Genomic DNA, 21,332 nt, shown 5'->3' with positions numbered 1-21,332 from the left:
GGCGCATGGCAAGAAAGACTCCTCAAGGGAATTCTGGTCAATCAGATCTCATCCCTTTCTCTCTGTTACATGAGTCTCACACAGGCAAAGACAACAGAGGCAGAATATAGTTCAATAAGGGTTTATTGGAGTAACTGCATCCTAGCTAAAATGGCATGTATTGCAATAACTAGGATGATAAAATACAATAGAAGCAAGATTGTGACAAGGAGAGTAAAACACAAAAACAATCCCATCATACTGACACTGGGAGTGATATATATGTTGCCTACCTAAGCTATGTTAGAGCACAGCATAATAAGCCTAATCCATCCTTCAGGTTTCCCCCCCTGGAAAGACATCATCCCCCATACCTGAGCAAAGAAGACTGTAGTCTAGAGAGACACCATCCCCATATAGGCCAGGGTTTTGGTAGTCTCAGCAGGCATGCTGTACTGAAGGCAATCAGCATGGAGTCATGGTCATCTGGCTGGAATTTCCCTCTAACGTGTATGGGACTAAGGAGTGTTTTTATAATAATACAGTTGACATTCTAAGAAAGGGTCCCCACGTAGGAATGTGTATGTTTCTGCGAATGTTGGAGACACAATGTACCACTTTTGCTGGCAATCCTATCTGAATGCAGCCTTGAGAAAAGCACAAAGTGAAATGAATGTCCTGCAAACAACATAATGCTTTTCTAGGTAAAAGAATAATTAGATAGAGAAAAATAAAACAATGCTAGAAAATAAGCGATGCTGATTAAAATGTAACTGGGCTAAAGTGCACAATGACAGGCCTATTTTTGCTAAAACATGTCTTAAATATGGCTAAAATAGCTATACAACACCTCTTGGCGGAAAGTTTTGACAGCTGAGTCTCTTCCTTTGTAGACTCCATCGCTCCGTTTAGAGCTCAAACTGCAGCAAGAACTAACCTTTCTGCCCCCTGGTTCTCAGTTGAATTTAAGGAGCTGTGTTTAAAATGTCATTGACAAGAACACAAGTAGTTGTTTACTACCTCCTCTGAGGGTAAGCTTTTGGAAAAAGCCAAACATAAAACCCAGCTGGCTTACTACTAATCAGCTATCAAGTCAGCAAATACAGCTTTCTTTTCTGATAAATCAAATGCTAATCCGGATGTTTTTAAGAACTACTACCCAATCTCCTGCTCCCTTTCCCAGCCAAAGTTCTGAAAAATTCTTAAATTAGGAACTGGTCAACTATAACAGAAACAGAAACTCACAACTGCCTGGACCCTTCACAAAAGGATTTCAGGGATGGTCACAATACTGAGAAGGCACTTGTGGCAATAGCCAACAACATTCTCCGCCATGTTGACGGGGGTGTGACCATACCCCTAATGCTTGACTTGTCTGCAGCATAAGATAAGATTTGGCCAACTCGTATGAATCAGTGGCTGGAGGAGCTAGGGGGTTGGCGGTGTCGCCCTCAGTCTGCTTCCGTCCTTCCTTCTGGACAGGGTACAGGTTGTCAGCTGTGGTGACTTCAAAGCACACTTCCTTGTGGCGTCCCCCATGGCTCAACTTTAAGTCCAACCCTCTTTAACATCTATGTGGCACCTTTGGTGGCTCTGGTGTGTCTTTTGGCTTTGAGGTCCTTACGTCGACAAACCCCAAATAATTGTGTCAATTTCCAACATTGTAACAAAGCTTGCTGAATCTTTTAAGCACTGTATGGCCAGTATTCAGAAGTGGATGAATAACAATGTATTAAAACTCAATGCTGGCAAGACAGAGATCCTGGTTTTTGGTGCTAAAGATTCCCTCTGGTCTAAGAACTGGTGGCCTGAGGAGTGTGGGTCCCTTCCTACTCCTATGAAATCTGCTAAGAATTTAGGTATGCTGTTGGATTACTTCTTGAGCTTTGACACCAAGGCTAACTGCACCGCTGGCACTTGTTTTCACGTTATCACATTTTTGAGGAAGTTTTTCCATTTATTCCTTCAGAGCTGCACCTAGCGGTTGTCATTGGACTCATTATTGTGCGTTTGGACTACAGCAGCTCTTTATTTCTGAATGCCAAATGTACTTATATTAACAAATCACAGGCTGTCCAGAATGCAGCGGATCACTCACTTTAAGCATCCCTACACAGACATCAGCGAGAGAAGGGCTGCGTGCTCTTCATTGGCTACCTATCAGCAAGAGGATTGTTTTAAAAGTTCTTTGCATGTTGCATAAAGCCTTCCAACTTGTAGTTGTTCCTAGATTTCGCAAAGCTAAATGGGGGTGGAAGGGCCTTCTCTGTAAGAGCGGCTCAGTTATGGAATACTTTGCCATCTCACATTGAGGACACAGAAATGTTCTCTATCTTTAAAAAACATTTAAAAACTTGGCTTTTTACTTTGTACAGCTTTGAGTAAATGCTTTTGCCGTCTGCTGGGCTCCTGTCAGTGCTTTGATACCCTTGGGTTTAATGCGCACTATAAATGTTCCTAACATAACATAACGTGTACTTTGATGTCCCTATCCATCCCAGACATCAGAAGTTCCTCTGCTTTATGGTAGCAGGCACTCACTATCAATTCAAAGTGCTTCCCTTCGGCCTCAGGCCAGCTACCCGGATTTTTGCCAAATGTCTTGCTCCAGTGGCAGCAGATCTCAGACAGAAAGGCCTGCAAGTATTTTCGCACCTCGATAACTGGCTCATACAGGCTCCATTCCTTCAGCAAGTGTCAGAGGCTACATTATCCTGCCTATGATTGTTTCAATCTCTGGTGCTCACCATCAACTATCAAAAGTCTCTACTTTCTCTCTCAACAAGGATAAACTTTCTAGAAGCAACCCTGGATGCGTTGTAGGGCAAAGCATTCTTGTCCACAGAAAGACATACATCATGACGCTGGCTCAAAATATTTCAAAAAGAGAGTCCACTTCTGTTCATCTTCTGAAATCGCTTCTCAGCATGATGTCATTGGCCATTCTTTTGGTGCCCTGCGTCTGACTCAGAATAAGACGCATCCAAGAAGAGCTGCACAAGCAATGGGTCCAGGAGACTGGTTTATTCAATGATCTTATTCAGATCACACCAACTATGAGAAAGATGCTTTCTTGGTGGCAAGTCTCCAAGAATCTCTGATCAGGGCCAACGTTCTTATCTCCAATTCCTGAATAGATAATCACAGCAGACGCTTCTCTAGAGTCCTGGGGAGCCCATCTTCAAGATCTTGAATAAGTAGAAAATTGAATTCCTCGCTATCCAAGATGCACATAAACTTCCTAGAACTGAGAGTGATATTTTTAGCCCTTCAGTCCTTCCTACCAAGAATACAAGAGTCATCCATATTTATACAGACAGACAACACCACCAGCATGCACTACTGAAACAAACAGGGAAGGTCTCACATTCTGTCTCTGGAGGTGCAAAAAATATGGAATGGGCTTTACTGCATCAGATATCCATGACTGCAGAATATCTGCCAAGTTTAAGCAACAATCTAGGGGACAACCTGAGCAGAACCAATCAGTCCAGTCACAAATGGGAGCTCAATCAATCAGTTTTCAACACCATATTCCAACGATGGGGCAAACCAAACTTAGATCTCTTCGCCTCGCAAGAAAATAAAAAATGCTGGTTCTACGCAAGCTGGGAACCTCAGAGAGACTCATGTGGGAATGCGTTTTCGATCAGATGGTCAGGGATCTATGCACACGTTTTTACCCATTCCCTCTCGTTACCAGGCTTCTAAGAAAATAGAACCAGGCTGACTGATCCTCATTTCTCCACAGTTGCCCGACTGCATTGGTTCACTGAGTTCTTCTGCTCCTGGAATCCGATTTCATTCACCTGTCGGCAATGCAAGCACTGTTGACCATGAACAAGGGCCAGGTCCACGTCCAGTTCCAGCATCTCTCCATTTGTATGCATGGTTCCTGAACTCTACGAATTCAAAGACATACACATTCCTCAAGGCTGTAGGGATATCCTATCCAAAGCAAGAGCTAAATCCACAAACAAAATATCAAGTTGAAATGGAAGTAACTCTGCTTAAGGTGTCAACAACATAATCTCCATCTGTTGAATGCTGCCTTACCTCCTATCACCTTGATGTGTCTATCAAGGTTCACATTGCAGAACTCTCAAGGTACAGACGTTCTTTGCAAACTCTGTCCCTCTGTTCTAAAAGAATGATCAAGCAATTGATAAAGGGGTTATTCAGAGCTCCCCCTCAATACAAGCTCCTCGTCCTGAATGGCATCTCAGTATACTTCTCTGCCAGCTTATGAAACCACCAACCGAACACATCCACAATGCAGAACTGAAGTTGTTTACATGGAAAGTCACATTACTGTTGGCTCTCACTTCGCCAGAAGAGTCCGTGAAATATAGGCTTTCACAACACAAGAGCCTTTTCTACAGTTCACTGATGATTATGTACTTCTTAAAAGAAAATCCAAGGTTCATTCCCAAGGTTTCATCTCAATTTTATCCCAATTAACCTATCATACTTCATACTTTTTTCCTAAATCCCACTTCACCAGCTGAAAGGTCTCTCCATAATCTAGACATCAAACAGTGTCTTAAATTCTATTTACAACATTCTAAACATATTCAGAAAACTGACTACCTGTTAGTGTTGCAAGGTCAATCCTTCCCTAAGCTTTTTGAGACCTTCTATGAATTTCCAGCTGCTTGGGCCTGTTAATTGTTCCACCATCAGGAATATGTTTTGGGCCCAGACAGTCAACAATAAGACCTGGGTGTAGCAGGAGAGGGTGATTCTACCAGCGTTGGAGGGATGGAGCTGTTCCCAGCTCCACTTACATTTCAAAGGTCTGCCTCCAGCACACTCATAAAAGAACTTGACACCACCCTTTTGTCACCATAGATCTCTTTGATCCAGTGCAGGGGAAGAAAAGAGAAGAAAGGAACTTTCTTTAACCAGATGTAGGGGTGGATTAGAAGTTTCCCCCACTTAAATGGGATGCACTAGGTAAAAATATTGGACCTTCTGAGCCACTCACTAGTACACTACTGTAGTATTACAGAAGAAGGCCTACTCATTCCCCAGAGGACTGCTCTGCTGCTTGAGGGCTGCCCAGCCCTCCGAGAAGAAAGACTAGACCTCCACTTTTCATTCTAGGCTAACCTGACTGACTCCAAGGTTCAGTTGGCTAACCACCTGTTCTGAGGTACAGGGACACAGCAAACTTCAGAGGCTTCCCTGCCCTGCAACTGTCCTGTTACAACTGGCCCTGCCTGAGCCTACAACTGGACCTGCTAGAGCCCTGCTGGTCTCTGCTGGAGCGAGTTCCTGCTTCCTAAGAAGTGCCTCTTGATGTACTGGATCATTGGCTGGTATCATCTGAGCTCCTCCTGTGAAATCCTCAAGTTTTAAACGCTGCATGCTGGACTTTGAGAAGGTAACTTTTTCAGAGGGACTAACCTGGTCCCTGTATTCAGCCCACACTCCATCACAGTCTGACTGAGCTTGTGACATTGTCTCAGTCTAATCCAACCAGATACCCACACTTTGTACTTTCTGCTTCTTGGGACTGTTTTTATTTAAACCTTTAAAATTGCTCATCCCCAATTCTACTGATTGGATTGTTGTTGTATTGGTCTCATTTTATTTCTTGCATTTTGCTGTTTTTCTAAGTTGATGTGGGGTATCTCTTGTTGTGTTTTCACTTAAGTACTCTTTGGGTGCTTCATAACTACTTAATACAGTGCCTCTAAGTTAAGCCTGACTGTGTGTGTGCTAAGCTGCTAGAATGCCATGCATAGCTGGTAAGTGAAAAGCCTCAATTTTCAAAAGGGCTGAATATAATCTGCATGCGGATGGCCACTCAGCCCCCTGGAAACCCAGGGAGCACCACCCCCCTTGGGCAAACATTTAATTACATGTGGCGGGCCACGTGCCCCTCGTAGCCCCAGGTACCACCTCCCGAGGCTAAAATAAAATAATTAAGGGGTCCATTGTGGACCCCCAGCCCCGGGGACCACCACCTCCCCGGGGTTGGTCCTTTAAATTAAGGAAGGGGGTAGTGTGGGTCCTCTGCAGCCCGGGGACCTCCACCTCCCGGGGGCTGAAATAAGAGAATTAAGGGGGTCCATTGTTGACCCCCAAACCCAGGGACTACCACCTCCACGGGGCAAATACAGCATTAGAAGGGGCCCCACTTGTGGAGCCTTACATGGCCCTGGGGACCGCCACCCCCAAGGCTGGCTCCTGCTATGTCCAGGGGTGCCCACTCTGGGAAACACCAAGCAAAAGCAAACATAACTCCACTTTCTACAAGCGGGAGCTTCCCTGCACGCAAATATGCCCTCGCTATGCACTGCTAGTTACCCCAGATACTACAGCACTTACGACAACTTATATAACCTCAATGAAAATATCAATGAAACATTAGAAGTCAATTTATGAAAGAAAAAACTGTATGGCAGGGCAATGAGTCATAGTTACCTTAGCGCGCGAGTTATAGTTACATGAAATAACTACAACTGCTGAATTTCTAAGGTTTTGCGTGGTTAAAGTCAGAACCTAACTATAATGTCCCTGTAACCTTTGTTTTTTTAAGTGAAAAAAACATATATAAACATATATATATATATATATATATATATATAAATATATATATAAACCCTTTTTTAAGTGAATCAAGACTGGGGCAATCTACCTGTATAGGCTTCAGCACTGCAACAATGAGAATAGAACACTGCACCTTTAAGGGCACCCGGACGTTCCAGTTTCCCATCATGCTATGCAGGTGGCAGTTGACTGTTCTTTTTTACAACTCCTGCTGACAGGATGCTGGAGCAGAACTCTGCCTTTAAAATCCTGTTTCTATCAGAATTTTCACCAAAACCATATTTAAAGTGGTTCACTTGATGTCCTGTAGGGCAGAGGGTATTTTCTGATATTTTTCTGACAGTAAGTATTTTTCATTTACAGCAGAATGTCATTCCTTTTTGTGAAGTACCTAGATTTTGACAGTAAAGTGGCAAAAAGTAGACCCACATGTTATCTGTATCCTTTGTTTGGCTGATTCACACCATCCCAAGAGATTTTGTCACTGCAGGAGGCTTATCAGGCTTACCTTAATAGCCAGAGAAAATAAACATGCAAAATAAACATACATGGCCAAGAGGAGCGGTGAAGAAGGCAAGATTTCCACCCTCGAGAGACATCTGAGATGCAACGAGAGGCTGCTCCATCTACCCTTGCCCTTATCTCACCCTCTGAGGACTGTCGCAAGGTGACATCCAAAGGAGATGCTCTTGTGAGACATGGCATTCCAGTACGATGATAAGGAGGTTGAGAAGAGTTACAGCACCTACTGTTGAGGGCTGGTTAGATGAGGACGCACATGACATTGGGGAGTAGGAGGCCATTGACTTAGAGAGGAACTTTGACATTGTGATATACAAGTCTATATCAAGGACTTCCATGTCGAGACACCATTCTGCTGCAGAGAAGACAGCAGAGTGGATTTGCAAATGACATTTCACAGACTCCACTCAGTAGCGGATTCTGTCTACTCAAGGGCCTGCTTACCTTCCAGGGTAGCTTCTCCAGTCCACATACCAGATGGTTCTTCTCCACATCTACTTCTCTGCCACAACTGGCAATTCCAGCGGTAATTCTGCCAGCAAATCCACCAGCCATGCTTTCTCTGCTACACTGTTCCCTGTACCAGTGGCACCTGCACCAGGGCACTCAAGGTCTTGATCACTTCATAGCCAGACCTTGCAGCATGTCTAGATCAAGATCTCACTCTCATCATTACGGATCTAGATCTTTCTTGCAGTCATGCTCAAGACAAAGACTGGGTTCTTCATCATGATCAACATCGTCAAGGTCACATCACACAACCACTTTTTCTGGTCTCTACTCTTCTATATTGACAGACTACCCTTCACTAAGTATTTCTCCTGTAGATAATGTTAATACTTTCCAGGAGGCTCTAATCAGTTGGGCCAAAAAAATAAATGTCAACTTGCTGGCTACCACAGCCACCACGTTGGTTCTCTTTTAACTACAGCAATGGTCAGTCACAAAACCATTGCTACCTCTGGTTCCAGGCCTCACAAGGCTCAGCCATGGCTATGTTCCTGACTCCTGCGTCTGTCCAGGCTGCACCATCTCACTTGCAGGACATCAGATCAGGGCCCATTATTTCTCTGTATGAAACTCATACTGTTTCAGCTGCCCGGAAGCTTCATGCCACAGCCCCTTCTACTGTTCCTCCAGGTAAGCAGAGTAAAAATTTGAATTCTATGGCATGTCTGCTGTTGCTATGAAGGCAGCAAGCACATCTGCCCTTCTTCATAGATACAGCTGGTCACTCTGGGATGTTCTTCAACAGTTGATGGAGGACCTACCAGAGTCAGATGTGAAGACTGACAAGAAATGGTCAATGAGGGCATGATGGTATCCAACCAGATTAACAGTGCTGCAAAGGATACATCCATTCTAGGAGCTCACAGATATTGTTATGGTTTAGCACTATGTCGCTCATCCTAGATTGGATTTACAGGACTGAAACCTTAAGCCCAACACCAGGTCTTGAACCTTCCTTTTCAATGGAAATAATTTTTTGGATCTCAGGTATGTTTCACATGAAGACAGAACTCAACATTCGGTCTCAGATCTCCACCATAGACCTTTTCCAAATGATTGGCAGTCATTGCAGCTCACTTCAGGAAGTTGAAGATATTAGTCTACCCATATCTAGACAATTGGATTATCAAGACATTGTCTTACCAACAAGTGTGCCAATATTATCAGATGGCTGTTGTATTTCTCAAATGACTGGGATTTCACGTAAATAATGAGAAATCTAATTCCATACCATTTCATTCCCTACACTAACTGGGAGCCATCTTAGACCAAGGAAACACAACATTGTTTCCTTCAGAAGAAAGATAATTTTCTATCCTTCTAAAATGTCTCAGTCTAAAGTGAACAGCCCTACCAATGACAAGGAAAATATACTTTCCTCTACGATCAATGGCATCATGCATCTGTCTGGGCCCAAATGCACCTCTGAACATGAGACATCTACAACAGTGTCTTGAGGATCTGTGGTATCAACTCTCAGGAAGATGGGAAACAAAGTAATCCTAACAACAAAAATAATTCAGCTGGTGGTGCTGTCCAGAAAACTTTCTCAAAACATCCCAGCACTAACCTTTGTGACAGATGACTCCCTTTCAGGCTGATTTGCTCACATGATTCACCTTCAGATGGAAGATGTATGGTCTCCTAAGGAACAGACTTGCCATTTGAACCTGCTTAAGTTGAGAGCAGTACACCTAGCTATGAAGGCTTTTCTTCTGTCATTCAAGACAGACTCCCTCCTTGTTCAGACAGACAATACAACAACCATGAATTATCTAGACATACAAGGAGGAAAAACATCGATCATCATTACAGCCTCATGTGGGGATACAATAACGGCACGTTAAGCCAGTAAGCCTACGTTGCTGTCTTACAGTGAAAAACAGAGGCAATAGAGTATAATAACTAAACATTGAGCACTTCTAGTTTTTTTTCATTTGGTCAGAATTCTGACTCTGATTACATAATTACTATTGTCTCAGTCTCCAAGAGAAGATTTGTTTGTTTTTTCATTCATTTGTCCATCAATGACACCAGGCATTTAATTGTTGTGAAGTCTCCATTGTTTAGAAAACGAAATATGAAAAATACTATAATAGTCTTGGTTTGTCATGTTTGTTTGGTGGTCCTCCTGCTGAAGAATGCCCTTTTAGTCTAAAAATGTAATCCCAGACATTGCATAACAAGGATGGAATTTGCTTTGTAGAAGAGAATAATCCATAATTTGCAATAGCAGCTCTGTCAGAATATCCCCACTAATTTCCGAACATGTGTAGACCTGGGAAAGACACAGGAATAGGGTGGCGAGTGGAACAGTAGCATTCCCCAACTTCCTTCTGGTCTCAGTACACATGACGGAAGTGGAGAGAGGCGGCTGCAGTCCCACCTGGTTAATGTCCTCTTTGCCGGAATACCCCGTAACAGCAAGCCTTAGCATGTTAATCCTGGGAATAAAGCCATTTGAGATGGAGGCCATGACAGCAACAGAATGGGTGTTAATTTGTCACATGGCAGGAGCACTAAGCAACTTATCGTGCTGTTTTAGAAAAAGTCTAAAATCCCTCTGATTACACCATGGGTTGGTAGGCTATGGCTAGCCCTCATTATAAGACTGAAAACTCACAAATGCTCCCATTCTGGAAAGAAGTTTACGTCTTAATGGCATCCACTCATTGACTACCTGTCTGAATTGGAAATTCACAAATTCCCTCCTTCCAGATTAGGAGCGCTCCATCTCTTTAACTAAAGAGGGTAGAGATTCTGCGACGGGGAACAGAGGCCACTCTTTCTTTTCTTTCCTCCATGTCATGACTTGCCTCAAAATCAGATTCCTAAAGACTACTCATCTTCAAGTCCCCCTCCCCCCAGGGCCAGGTCCTTAGCTTTGGGCCCTGTTTTGGACCAGGTGAGTGGAGCACTCCCCTGCCTCCCCCTCTCTCTTACTATGGGATCCTGTCTCAAACTCAAGCTCCCTTTTCCCTTCACTGACACAGGCACTGGGTCTTGAAGGGAGGAGGGTTGCTTTCCTTTTGTGTTCAAATGTTAATCTATGGTCTATTGAATGTATTACAATGCTTCTCAGGTCAAGGCAGACCATTCCAAGATAGTATTTCCGTGATCTTATGCTCTGAGACCAAATCTCCGTTTGTTATGCTTGTACCCATAATCGATGAAACTACAATTTGTCTTTTTCAAATTCTGACAATGTTTAATAGAAAGATTTTAAACAAAAGTCCTCATTGCTTATAGTGTCTTCCTTCTATTCATAACAGATGTGGGTACTTGGTATCACAATGATATTGGTTTGCAATTAAAACTAATTTGATAAACACGCAGACGGAGCATTTAATGATGACTCTCGCCACTCAACAAGGGAAATTCAGATGCATCCTAAACTCGCCTCACGTTTGATTCCTGGAAAACCACGAAAACAGCCAGTCAGAAGAGGTGCAGTAAAATAAACCTGAACTGGAGGGTGATGACTCTTGGTCAGCTTCAGAGGTAAAGATATTATTTCTGGAAATAAAATCAAGCCTTGTGTTAATTGATTCTAAAATCGACTCCTTGATTTGCTGTCTAAATGATATGAACAACAGGTTTGACAAACAACATACTCATTGACATGATGAAGTGTGGAATCTCAGATAACAGAGCACAGGCCACAGTGGTCGAGGAAATGACTAGTAAGATGGAAAAATCAAGGTCAAGAACAAGGACCTGGAGGCACACTCAAGGAGGAATAATCTGAGAATAACAGGAGTGGCTGAATCCACAGCCACTCCTTTTGAAGAAATGTTAATATACATCTTTTTCTGCCACAACCTCCACATCCATTGCTGGTGAAAAGAGCTCACTGCTCTTTTATGCCTAGGTCGGTCCCTGGGACCATCCCAATCCAGTCATTGCTAAACTAAATAAACATTGTTACCGTTAAAAGGTCCTGCATCTTGTACCCAAAAGGAAAAAAAAAACAATACAAAGGCCATCTCCTTTTCAGAATGCATAAAAACTGTGCAGGAAGCAAGGAGAAAATTTACAAAACAAAAAAGGAGCGTACAGGAACAAAGTTTTCAGTACGCCGTTCTTTACTCTGCAAGACTGTGTTTTTCACTCAAGCTAAAATATAAATTTTTTTGGACCCTGAAAAGGCATTCTCATTTCTAAATAAGCATTGAGCAGTTAGAATGAATACTCCTGCTTCCAGCAGCCTCAGTGATGTGGAATGAGTCTATGTATTTCTGTTACAGTACCGAGGGACTCATAGAATGCCCCAGCAAGGGCATACAGCAGGACCTCATAGATCCGATGGTACACTTTGCCTCATCATAGTGCTGATCACTTTGTTTGTTATACTTCTTATACACCGTAGGTAAGGCATGAAACTGTTTCTTTTCTTGCTACTCAGGCCTTTCCATGCTAATCTAAATCGTTACGCAAGCTGGATGATTACGCTGCTACAGCAAATGATATGGTGACGTACAGCAAGATAGCACAAGATAGTGAGATGGACCCACTGAATAACACCCTCCAGATCATGACTTGGAATCTATGCGTACTAAATAACCCTATTAAATGAGGCGGGTGGTCGCATACAAAGATTGTTGCATTATTGTCATTCTGCTCCTGTAGTAGGCGCACCTACTCCCAAACCGCCCAAAAATGTATGCTCACTCTTGTACAGAGTCTTTTTTTCATATCATACATATTCAGGGAGTGAAAGGGTGCTATTCTGATTAAGAAAAATATGTCAACCAATCACACTTGAAGAAATGAAAAATTTGATTAACCATATGAAGAAAGGAAGTGTCCCTTGGGGAGAAGGCTTCTCGGCTGACATCTATAAAGAATACACTGAAAAATCAGCCCCAGTCCTGTAGGGCATGTACGAAGAGGCTTAACAGAGGGGGGATGAGAGAAGCTATTGTGAGAATGTTACTAAAACCAGACAAACCACTTGAGCACTGCAACTCATACAGAGCTCTGTCTCTCATCAATGTTGAAAGCAAAATCTTGACTAAAACACTTGCTAATAGATTCCTCCCGTGCTGGCCAATTTGAGAAAACCAGATCAATCCATATCCATTCCAGGAAGGCAAATAATATGCGTAAGCTTTTTGCCCTCACACACCAGATAAACCTGGATTTAGAGTTGGTGGTCATTTTTCTAGACACAGTTAAAGCCTTTGACTGCATCCATTGGCCCTCTCTGTTTGCAGAATTAGAAAGAATGGGATTCGGCAAGGCCATGACACATTGGGTTAAATTACTATACACTGACCCTCAGGCTTAAATTAAGGTAAATGGCGGACTATCTGCTCTAGTCAAGATTGAAAGGGGCACATGTCAGCGGTGCCCACTATCTCCCTTATTGTTTGCTCTTGTGCAACAACCGGAGTGTATCCTTAAGCAGAATAATCAAAATAAGGACCTCAGGCCGGGTGAAACGAATATTCCTCTATCCTGTTATGTAGAAACTATCCTACTTATAGTAAAAAAAAAGAAATCCACAACCTTACACCCAATTAAACGTAAAATAGTGACTTGTGGTGGTCAGTCAGGAGTACTGAGAAACTGGTTGAAATCTGTGATGGTTCCATTACCTGTCAATACTATTCAACCAGCACATACACACCATTATTACTGGTTAACTATGGCAAACATTTTAACAATACTAAGTTGTTGTTGGACAGATGTATTTGGCTGCCTCTCACATTTGCTGGTAGGTCTGCATTTATGAAAATTATGTTTTGCTGGAACCCTTGTACTTTTTTCAGAACATCTCCCTCACCAGAGCATTTTTTGGGCAACTGAGGACACTTGTGATAAAACTGACATGAGCACAGAGGCAGCTGAGAGTGAGTTGGGCAAAGTTACACTTGCCATACCACATATTGGCTTTAGGCACTCAGCTTGTTATAATACCGGATTGCTCAGTCCCAATTTGTACATCATTGGATGCACAACAGCAGGCATGCACCTCGCTGCATGGGAAGGGATGATTTGCCTGATACCAAATAGCCCTATCAGGAAGACTGCTTGACTTAAAAAAAAAAATAACATAGTAAAGTTTACAACACAGGCATGGTTGGAATTTGCAACAATATGTGACATTACAGTGTCTTTACCACCCCACAACCCCATTCTACATAACTCACAGTTCCTGGCTGAGTCAGACCATACAATGATGTTGTAACTAACAAAGAGACACATATTGAAAATTGGAGACCTATTTACAGAGAAAATGTACACTCTGTCAGGAAATTCTGGGAGATCCCACTGACACCTTAGCAAACACATTCACATACCATTAGATGTGACATTTAGCGAACACTTTATTTCCAGCATTTCCAGAAGAACCAAAGGAGTGGAAACTACTGACCCTAATCCTGGTAAATCATCGCCCTCAGAAACTGGTCCTAAAAATGTAAAATGTCAGTAATGGGAAAGATGGTGATGGACAGTAGGCATATTAGATCTCACTGGCCACAGGACCTGGAGGTAGAGCTGACAGAGGCTAAACAGATTTTCTCTTGTCAACAAACTAAAGAGAGCCTCCTTATGTTTCTTTACAGAATTTACCATGCACCAATAAGTCTGGCCAGGGGTGGATTCACTGATGATACCCATTGCTGGCACTGCTCCAACCAAAATGCGGACCTTATACATCTGGCATTGAATTGTTCCAAGTTAGCTGATTAGTATGATGATGTGAGACAGGTGCTGAACGCCTTCACCGGAGGTGAGGTTACTCTGAACCAGCAGGGTCTGACTGGAAGAAAAAGTATGCTTGGGCATCAAAATAAAAGTGGTCCATACTAGGGAAACAAATAGCTCAAAAAAAGGGGTCCACATTTGCAAATCTGGTCAGTTTTAAAATTGTAAGGACACATTCTATAAGTGTTTTGAAAGGTAGGGGGGGCTGAGTGGATTTCTGCTTGCTGCAGGCAATGCTTTTTGAATATCTGACAAAGCAGTAGTAAAAAACGCAAGGAGACCATAAAATAGGCCCATACACTGATCAGTCACACCAGCCCACCAGGCAGTGCCTGATTGCTCTGTGGGCCAATCCTAACTGCTCTGGACCCCTTGTTTGCACTGATAGTTAAATACATGTCCAAAGCATACGCAAAAAACATCAAGACTGCCCTAATGTTGGTGAAACAGTGAGAAGCAACGATATGGGACGGGGCAATGCCCCTCAATTTAAAAATTGGTTCATGGTGCAGGAAGCATTGATTACAGTAATTCCTAAGCCTGGGAAGGACTGCACACTACATTCTTCCTATCGGCCCATACCCTTGCTAAACGTCAACACCAAGCTCTTCAGGGGAATACAGGTTGCTTGCCTAAATCCATACATACCGGGCCTTGTAGACTCTGACCAGGCCAAGTTCATACCAGAGAGATGCTGCCAAGACAATACTAAGGGGCTGCTTCACCTCATAGATGAAGCAATCCACTCTCTAGTCACGCCATGCCTCATGTCAGTCGACGCTGAAAAAAACGCTTGACGAGGTGCACTGACCATTATTTTTGCATGTACTAAACAAGATGGGTTTGTGTATACTATTTAAAAACAAATTTGTGATGTAGGTATACTAGTTCTACTGCCCAGGTGACAGTCAGTGGCAGGACCTCACAGGCCTTTGTAGGTGGCATTGCACCAGGAGTGTCCTCTTGCTCTGCTTCTTTTTGCTTTGTGTATAAAGCCACTTGCTGAAAGGGTACGGGCAGACATGCAGACCAGAGGCATCACTATAGGCTGTCAGGGACACGGAATAGCTTTCTATGGGGATTATGTCATGGTAGACCTCACCCAGCCATACTCCTCGCTGCCGACCCTCCTGTGAGAATTTGAGATGTTTGGCTGGTTCTTCAGTTTTAAAGTTAACATTCAGAAATGTCACACCCTTAATCTCACTATCCCAAAATGATGGGGTCCAGCTGGAGTACCCTTTTTCCTTTTTGTGTGCAGGCCACTGGGGCCATACCTGGCTGTAAAGATTTGCCCTTCCATGGAGAAAAAGGTGGAATCCAACTACACTGACCTAACTGCCACAGCTCGCTCAGACTTACAGACCTGGAAAGGCGAAGGTCTCTCGTCAGTAGGCAGTTTAGCAGCAGTGAAGGTGACCCTCATTCCCAATGTACTGTACATCAAGCATGCTCTCCTTCTGAAACCACTCTTCCAACCTACTAAGAAACCTACAATACTTTATTGAGGCTTACATTTGGAACAGTATGAAACTACGGATGGCTAGGAAGAGTGTTTACCTATCTGTAGCAGAGGAAGGCATGGGCACCCTCCCACCTAACCGACTACTGTCTTGCAGCCCAGTTGCACTATTTGCTGGAATGAAATAGGCTGCTCATGGAGAAACACTGGTGTTTTATTGACCAGTCTGGAGCTGGGTTACACAACTGGAATATTCCTTGATTCCTAAAAAAACACCAGCCTCCAGGGGTTTACTTTTCTTCAATTACATGGGTAGTGGTGGAAGCATGGGATAGGGTCATAACCTCCAGTGGTCTGTTCAAGCGCACCTCCCTTCTGACAACCATACTGTTAACCCCACTTTCCCGGCAGGCAGTGCACTCCATTCCTGACAGGAGGATCACTGCCAAAGGACCATTGACATCTTTGACTACACTGGCATCATGGACCTCTCACAAATTCAATCTAGCTGTGAAGTCCCAACTGGTGAACACTGACGCTACTTTGCCATCAAGCACTGGGTCACACGGCCTTCGACCCACCCTCATTCCAGTTGGCAGCTCATGAAATTTGAGAAATGGATGATCACCAGAATAGATAACTTCCTGTTCTCAGACATTTACACATTCCCAAACAACACTGCAAACTCCAGCAAATTCCCTGCTCAGAGGAGATAGGAATCTGAGCTACATCAATCCTTTACCCCTAAGAAATAGACTGACATACTCCATATGGCCTGCACCTCCTCCTCTAGCCCCGTTATTAAAAAACACACTACTGGTACTACATCCCAGCTAGGATGGTGAAATGGAAGCCCAACAGCAAGGATAGATGCCGGTGGATCTGATGCACCTACTCTGGCACTGACCCATACTTAAAGGATACTAGGAGGACATGTTATAAAACATCAATGAGATCTTCGACATGGATATCCCCTGTTTCCCTAGCTATATACTACTCAGGTTACCAAATGCATAGATCTTTCTGCTGCACTCTAACAAAGGAAATGTAATTGCAGTGGCTCTCTGCCCAGCCAAACAAGTCATCACATCCAAACTTGGCTCCAACGCAACACCAAACCATGCTGACTGATTACATTCAATTTGGGACCTTATAGGAATGGAAAATCTCACAGCCATAATAAATAACAAGCTACCACTGCTTGACAAAATGTGTGTTCTATGCATTTGATTCTTAGCACAGGACTTTGGTGAACTCACTTGTCTGAACTATGTTCAAGTACTTTGGCTTACAAGAGATGAGAGCATGATAGACCAACACAGTAAGGACTGACCACAGTGGAATCAACATCTTATACAATCCAACCATATGGATTTGAGCACTCTATGATGGAGTCATCAACATGGTGGGGATCACACCTCCTTCTTGTACCATATCCCTGATATCCCATTTTCCCTCAGCTATTTCAGCCTCTCTGCTCCATGTACCCCCTCACTCCTTCCACCTTGCCCTCTTTGTTTCCCTAATTATTGTACCTCACTGGCCACTGGTTGTAGTTGAGTGTATGTTATTGGAAAAATTGAATAAAAACAGATTTGAGCATAAAGAGTGACTGGAAGACATGGCACTTTGTGAGAAACTTTCAGGAATATATGCTATTACTCTCCCTGGCAAGTCACACCCAAGCGACTTTTGGTCTCCATTGAGATCTTTCACGCCTGATCGAATTAACTAAAGGGGCCATAGAGAAGGTTCCAGCCCTTGAAGTAGGAACTGGGGTTTACTCTCAATATTCCTTCTGCCGAACAAAGATGGAGGCCTTCATACTATTTAAGATCTTTGGCCTCTCACTGCCTTCTCAGAGGCTCTGCAGTAGGACCTCAAATCCCAGTGGGCACAAACAGAGAGACACCAGTCGGACTGTATGCAGATTTCAGAGGAGATTGCAAAAGATCTGCAGTAGAGGCTTCTGGGCCATGATTGGGTCATTGGCAGACACCTCTCTTTACTCCACCCAGAGCTGATGTTGATCACGGATGCATCAGTACTGGGTTGGGGAGGCCATCTGGTTGAGGATTTTCTGGTCTATAGCAGAACTCAACTTCAAATCAAATTGTTAGAAATTAGGGTGATTCACTTGGTGTTGAAGGCCTTCCTGCCCACCATCAAAGGAAGTCAGGTACAGGTACTTAGAAATAACTCCACTGCCAAGTGGTGCTGCATCAAGCTGGGTGGGTGGGGTCCTTACCTGCACCAGTCGGTATTGCTCGTCTAGAGGTGGCTGGTCCACCAAGTGATTTCTCTGATGGTGAGCCATCTGGCAGGATCTTTAAATGCTCAGGGGGGCAAACTCAGTCACAGGCGTCTAGTGGATCATGAATAGCAGGTGTACCCAGAGGTGGTAAATGCTGCCTTCCAGCAGTGGGGAGAACCCTGGCTCAACCATTTTGACATTGCAGAGAACGAGCAATGTTGGAACTTTTGTGTGTTGAAAATTACAAAACCGCTCTTGCTCAGAGAGCCCTTCCATCTGGAGTGGAGCTCAGAACTCCTGTATGCCTTTGCACCACTGCATTTTATCATCACCCCTTAGTACGGGAAGTGACAACACTCGATCTCCCATCATCCTCCTAAACAGGAAGTGACATCACTGAATTACCCATCATATATCGCAACAGGGAGTAGCATTACTGGTTTTCCCGTCACAAATCTCTTTAAAAGAAGCCAAGCAATAGGACCAATCAGCACAGCACCCTGCACTCCTGCCCCTCCCGGGACCTACTTAATGGCACCTGCAACACTGCACTCAGCGAACACACACAGCGGGTGTGCCAGAGGCACCCCAAAGGCAGACCATCTGCGCCTGTCCATGCCTGAACCATGTCCAACGCAAGGAATCCTGCTCTGATCATCACCCAGTGATAATCAGCAGCACTTTTTTAGGATGCAGGACCCTCGATGCTGTTCTTCCAACTGCTGCTGTGTCGCACCTCATGACACAGTAGGAGCTTTCACCTGCACCTACTGCTGGATCGCCAGCAGCCACCCCCCCACGTCCCCCATGCAAACGCTAATAATGCTTTCTACACCCCCTCCCAACACACATATGACATGCAACCCCAAAAAAGCATTCACCCGCACTCTACACAACATGCCACAGTGTGCATGGGTGGCATCTACATACATCTACATGCGGACAGGAGACTGTATCCAGAAACTTTCAGATTAGTTAAGTTTGTCTTCTTTGCAGGCTGAAAACAGTGTGTTACGAGGTCCACTACGTATAATAATTTGAAGGTGGTAGATAAATTGTAAATAAAAGGTATAACTATAACTTGAGTTTTTTTTAAAGTTTATGTAGTTTAAACATGGTTTGTATAGGGAAATAAGTTTTCCTGGCTGTAACTAAGTTTCAACCTTTGTTTTTTTTTATTGAATTTCAATGTTTTTTAAAAAAAAATTAATAAAAATGTTTCAAATTGTAAAGTGCAGTGTTGCAAGTGGAGAGTTGTTATGTGGCGCATCATATAGTACAGTGGAGGAAAGTGTTGTAAAGTCTTTTGTCATAGACAGGAGTATTATAGATTAGAATTGAGTGAGTAGAGTGAAGTAACTTATTGTACAGTGTACTAAAGTGTTACATAATTTAGTGGCATGATGTCTCATATAATTAAAGCAAGTATCGTAGACTTGAGCAGTGTGCTGTACAGTGGAATAACATGTGGAACAGTAGAGTAGGGTGTCAGACTGTTATAGAGTGAAGTAGAGTGTTTTACATTGGAGTAGGGTCAAGTAGAGTGTCATAGAGTGGAATATCATCTAGTGGAGTGTCGTAGAGTACAGGGGAGGAGAGTGTCATAGAGTGGAGTGCCATGTCATATAGTGGAGTGACATATCATAGAGGGAAGTTGAGTGGTGTGTCGTTGAGTGTCATACAGTGTAGTAAAGTGTAGTGTCATAGAATGGATGGGAATAGAGTATTGTAGAGTGCCATAGAGTAGCTTAGAGAGTAGTACAGTGTTGTAGAGTGGTGCTGCATACAGTAGAGTGAAGAACTGGACAGTGCAGCAGCATAGAGCGGACTATGGAACAGTGGCGTGGAGTGGGATGAAGAGTAGTAGAGTGGAGTGCAGTGGAATGAAGTACACTGGAGTGGGGTAGTGTAGAGTTAAGTAAAATGTCATAGCATGGAGTGGCCTATTCTAGACTGTAGAGGCGTGGAGTTGCCTAACATACAGCCAAGTAAAGTGTCATACACTGGAGTACAATAAAGATTAACTGGGAGTCATGGAGTATTGGAAAGTGATGCAGCCTATAGGAGATTAAAGTGGCATACAGTCTAGTTGGTTTTTGTTGAGTAGAGTGGTGTACAGTAGAGTGTTGTACAGTGTATTGTCATACAGTGTTATAGGGTACAATGGCAGTAAGTGGCGTAGAGTGGAGTGCCGACCAGTGGAGTAATGGAGTAGAGTGGAGTACTGTGTCAGAGAAGAGTGGAGTACAGTGGGGTGCAATAACATACAAAGAGTTGCTTACCGTGTTGTATAGTGGACTAAAGTATCATAGAGTGGAGTGTTGTGCAGTCGCATACAGTATTTACAGTTTTTTTACAGTGGAGTGAAAGTATAGACAGGAGTAAAGTGTCAGAGAGTGGCATACAGTGTGGTAGAGTGCTGTAGAGTGGAGCTGCAAAGAGTACAGTAATGTGTGAAACAGTGGAGCTGTGTAGAGTGGATTATTGTATAGTAGCGTAGAGTGAGGTAATGTTTTGTACAGTGGAGTGGAGTGGTGTAACGTGTGGAATATAGTACAATGTATTGGTGTGAGGTAGAGCAGAGTGGCGTGGAGTGTACTGGCATAGCGTAGGTCATGAACTGCTATTGGAATGTTGTCTCAGACAGGAGAGTGGTGCTGTGCTGTATAAAAAGTGTTGTGTAGTGGAATAGAGTGTTGTACATTGGAGTATAAGGGCACAGAGTAGAGCACAGAGTTGAACAGTGGAGTGTACAGGGATAGAGCGGAGTAGAATGTCATGAAGTATGGTAGACTTTTATACAGAGGAGGGGAGTACCTTACAATGGAGGGGTGTAGAGTGGAGTGGCAAAGAGTAGATTACCGTAAAGTGGAGTAGCATACAGTAAAATAGCACACAGTTGACTACTGTACAGTGGAGTGTACAAGAGTGGAGTGGCATAGAGTAGAAAAGCATAGAGTGGAGTGGTGTTCAGTGGAGTGGCACAGAGTGGAGTAGAGTACAGTGGAGTAACAAAGAGTGGGGTGGCATCCATTGAAGTGGCGTAGGGAAGAGCTGAGAAAACTGCTATAAATTGGAATTATGTCTCATACAATAGAGTGAAGTGATATGTCATACAGTGTTGGAAACTGTCACAGAGTGGAGTAGAGTTGAGTTTTGTAGAGTGGAGCTATATAAAGTGGAGGAGAGTACACTGAAGTGGCATACAGTGGAATAGCGTACACTGTGTTTTAAACTGGAGTGGTGTATTGTGTTGTGGAGTGCCATACTGTAGAGGGGCAAAGATTGAAGTTGCATACAGTATAATGGCATAAAATGGAGCGGAGTACAGTG

General features: G+C 43.5%; 1 protein-coding gene across 4 annotated transcripts in view; it reads right to left on the bottom strand.

The window, feature by feature from the left end:
* TBX5 (T-box transcription factor 5) overlaps positions 1–21,332 on the bottom strand; it is a 399,833-nt gene that overhangs the window by 47,392 nt on the left and 331,109 nt on the right. Inside the window, exon 9 of one of the 4 annotated variants that reach the window (XM_069214524.1) lies at positions 10,770–11,085. The exons of the other annotated variants lie outside the window; for them this stretch is intronic. Within the exon in view, the coding sequence (XP_069070625.1) occupies positions 10,949–11,085 (137 nt within the window). The 3' untranslated portion in view covers positions 10,770–10,948. Of the gene's footprint in view, positions 1–10,769; positions 11,086–21,332 lie in introns of those variants that run through there. 4 annotated transcript variants of the gene reach the window in all.

This window comes from Pleurodeles waltl, chromosome 11, assembly GCF_031143425.1.
Source record: "Pleurodeles waltl isolate 20211129_DDA chromosome 11, aPleWal1.hap1.20221129, whole genome shotgun sequence".
Classification (NCBI taxonomy): Eukaryota; Metazoa; Chordata; class Amphibia; order Caudata; family Salamandridae; genus Pleurodeles; species Pleurodeles waltl.
This window is presented reverse-complemented; position numbering and strand designations above follow the sequence as displayed.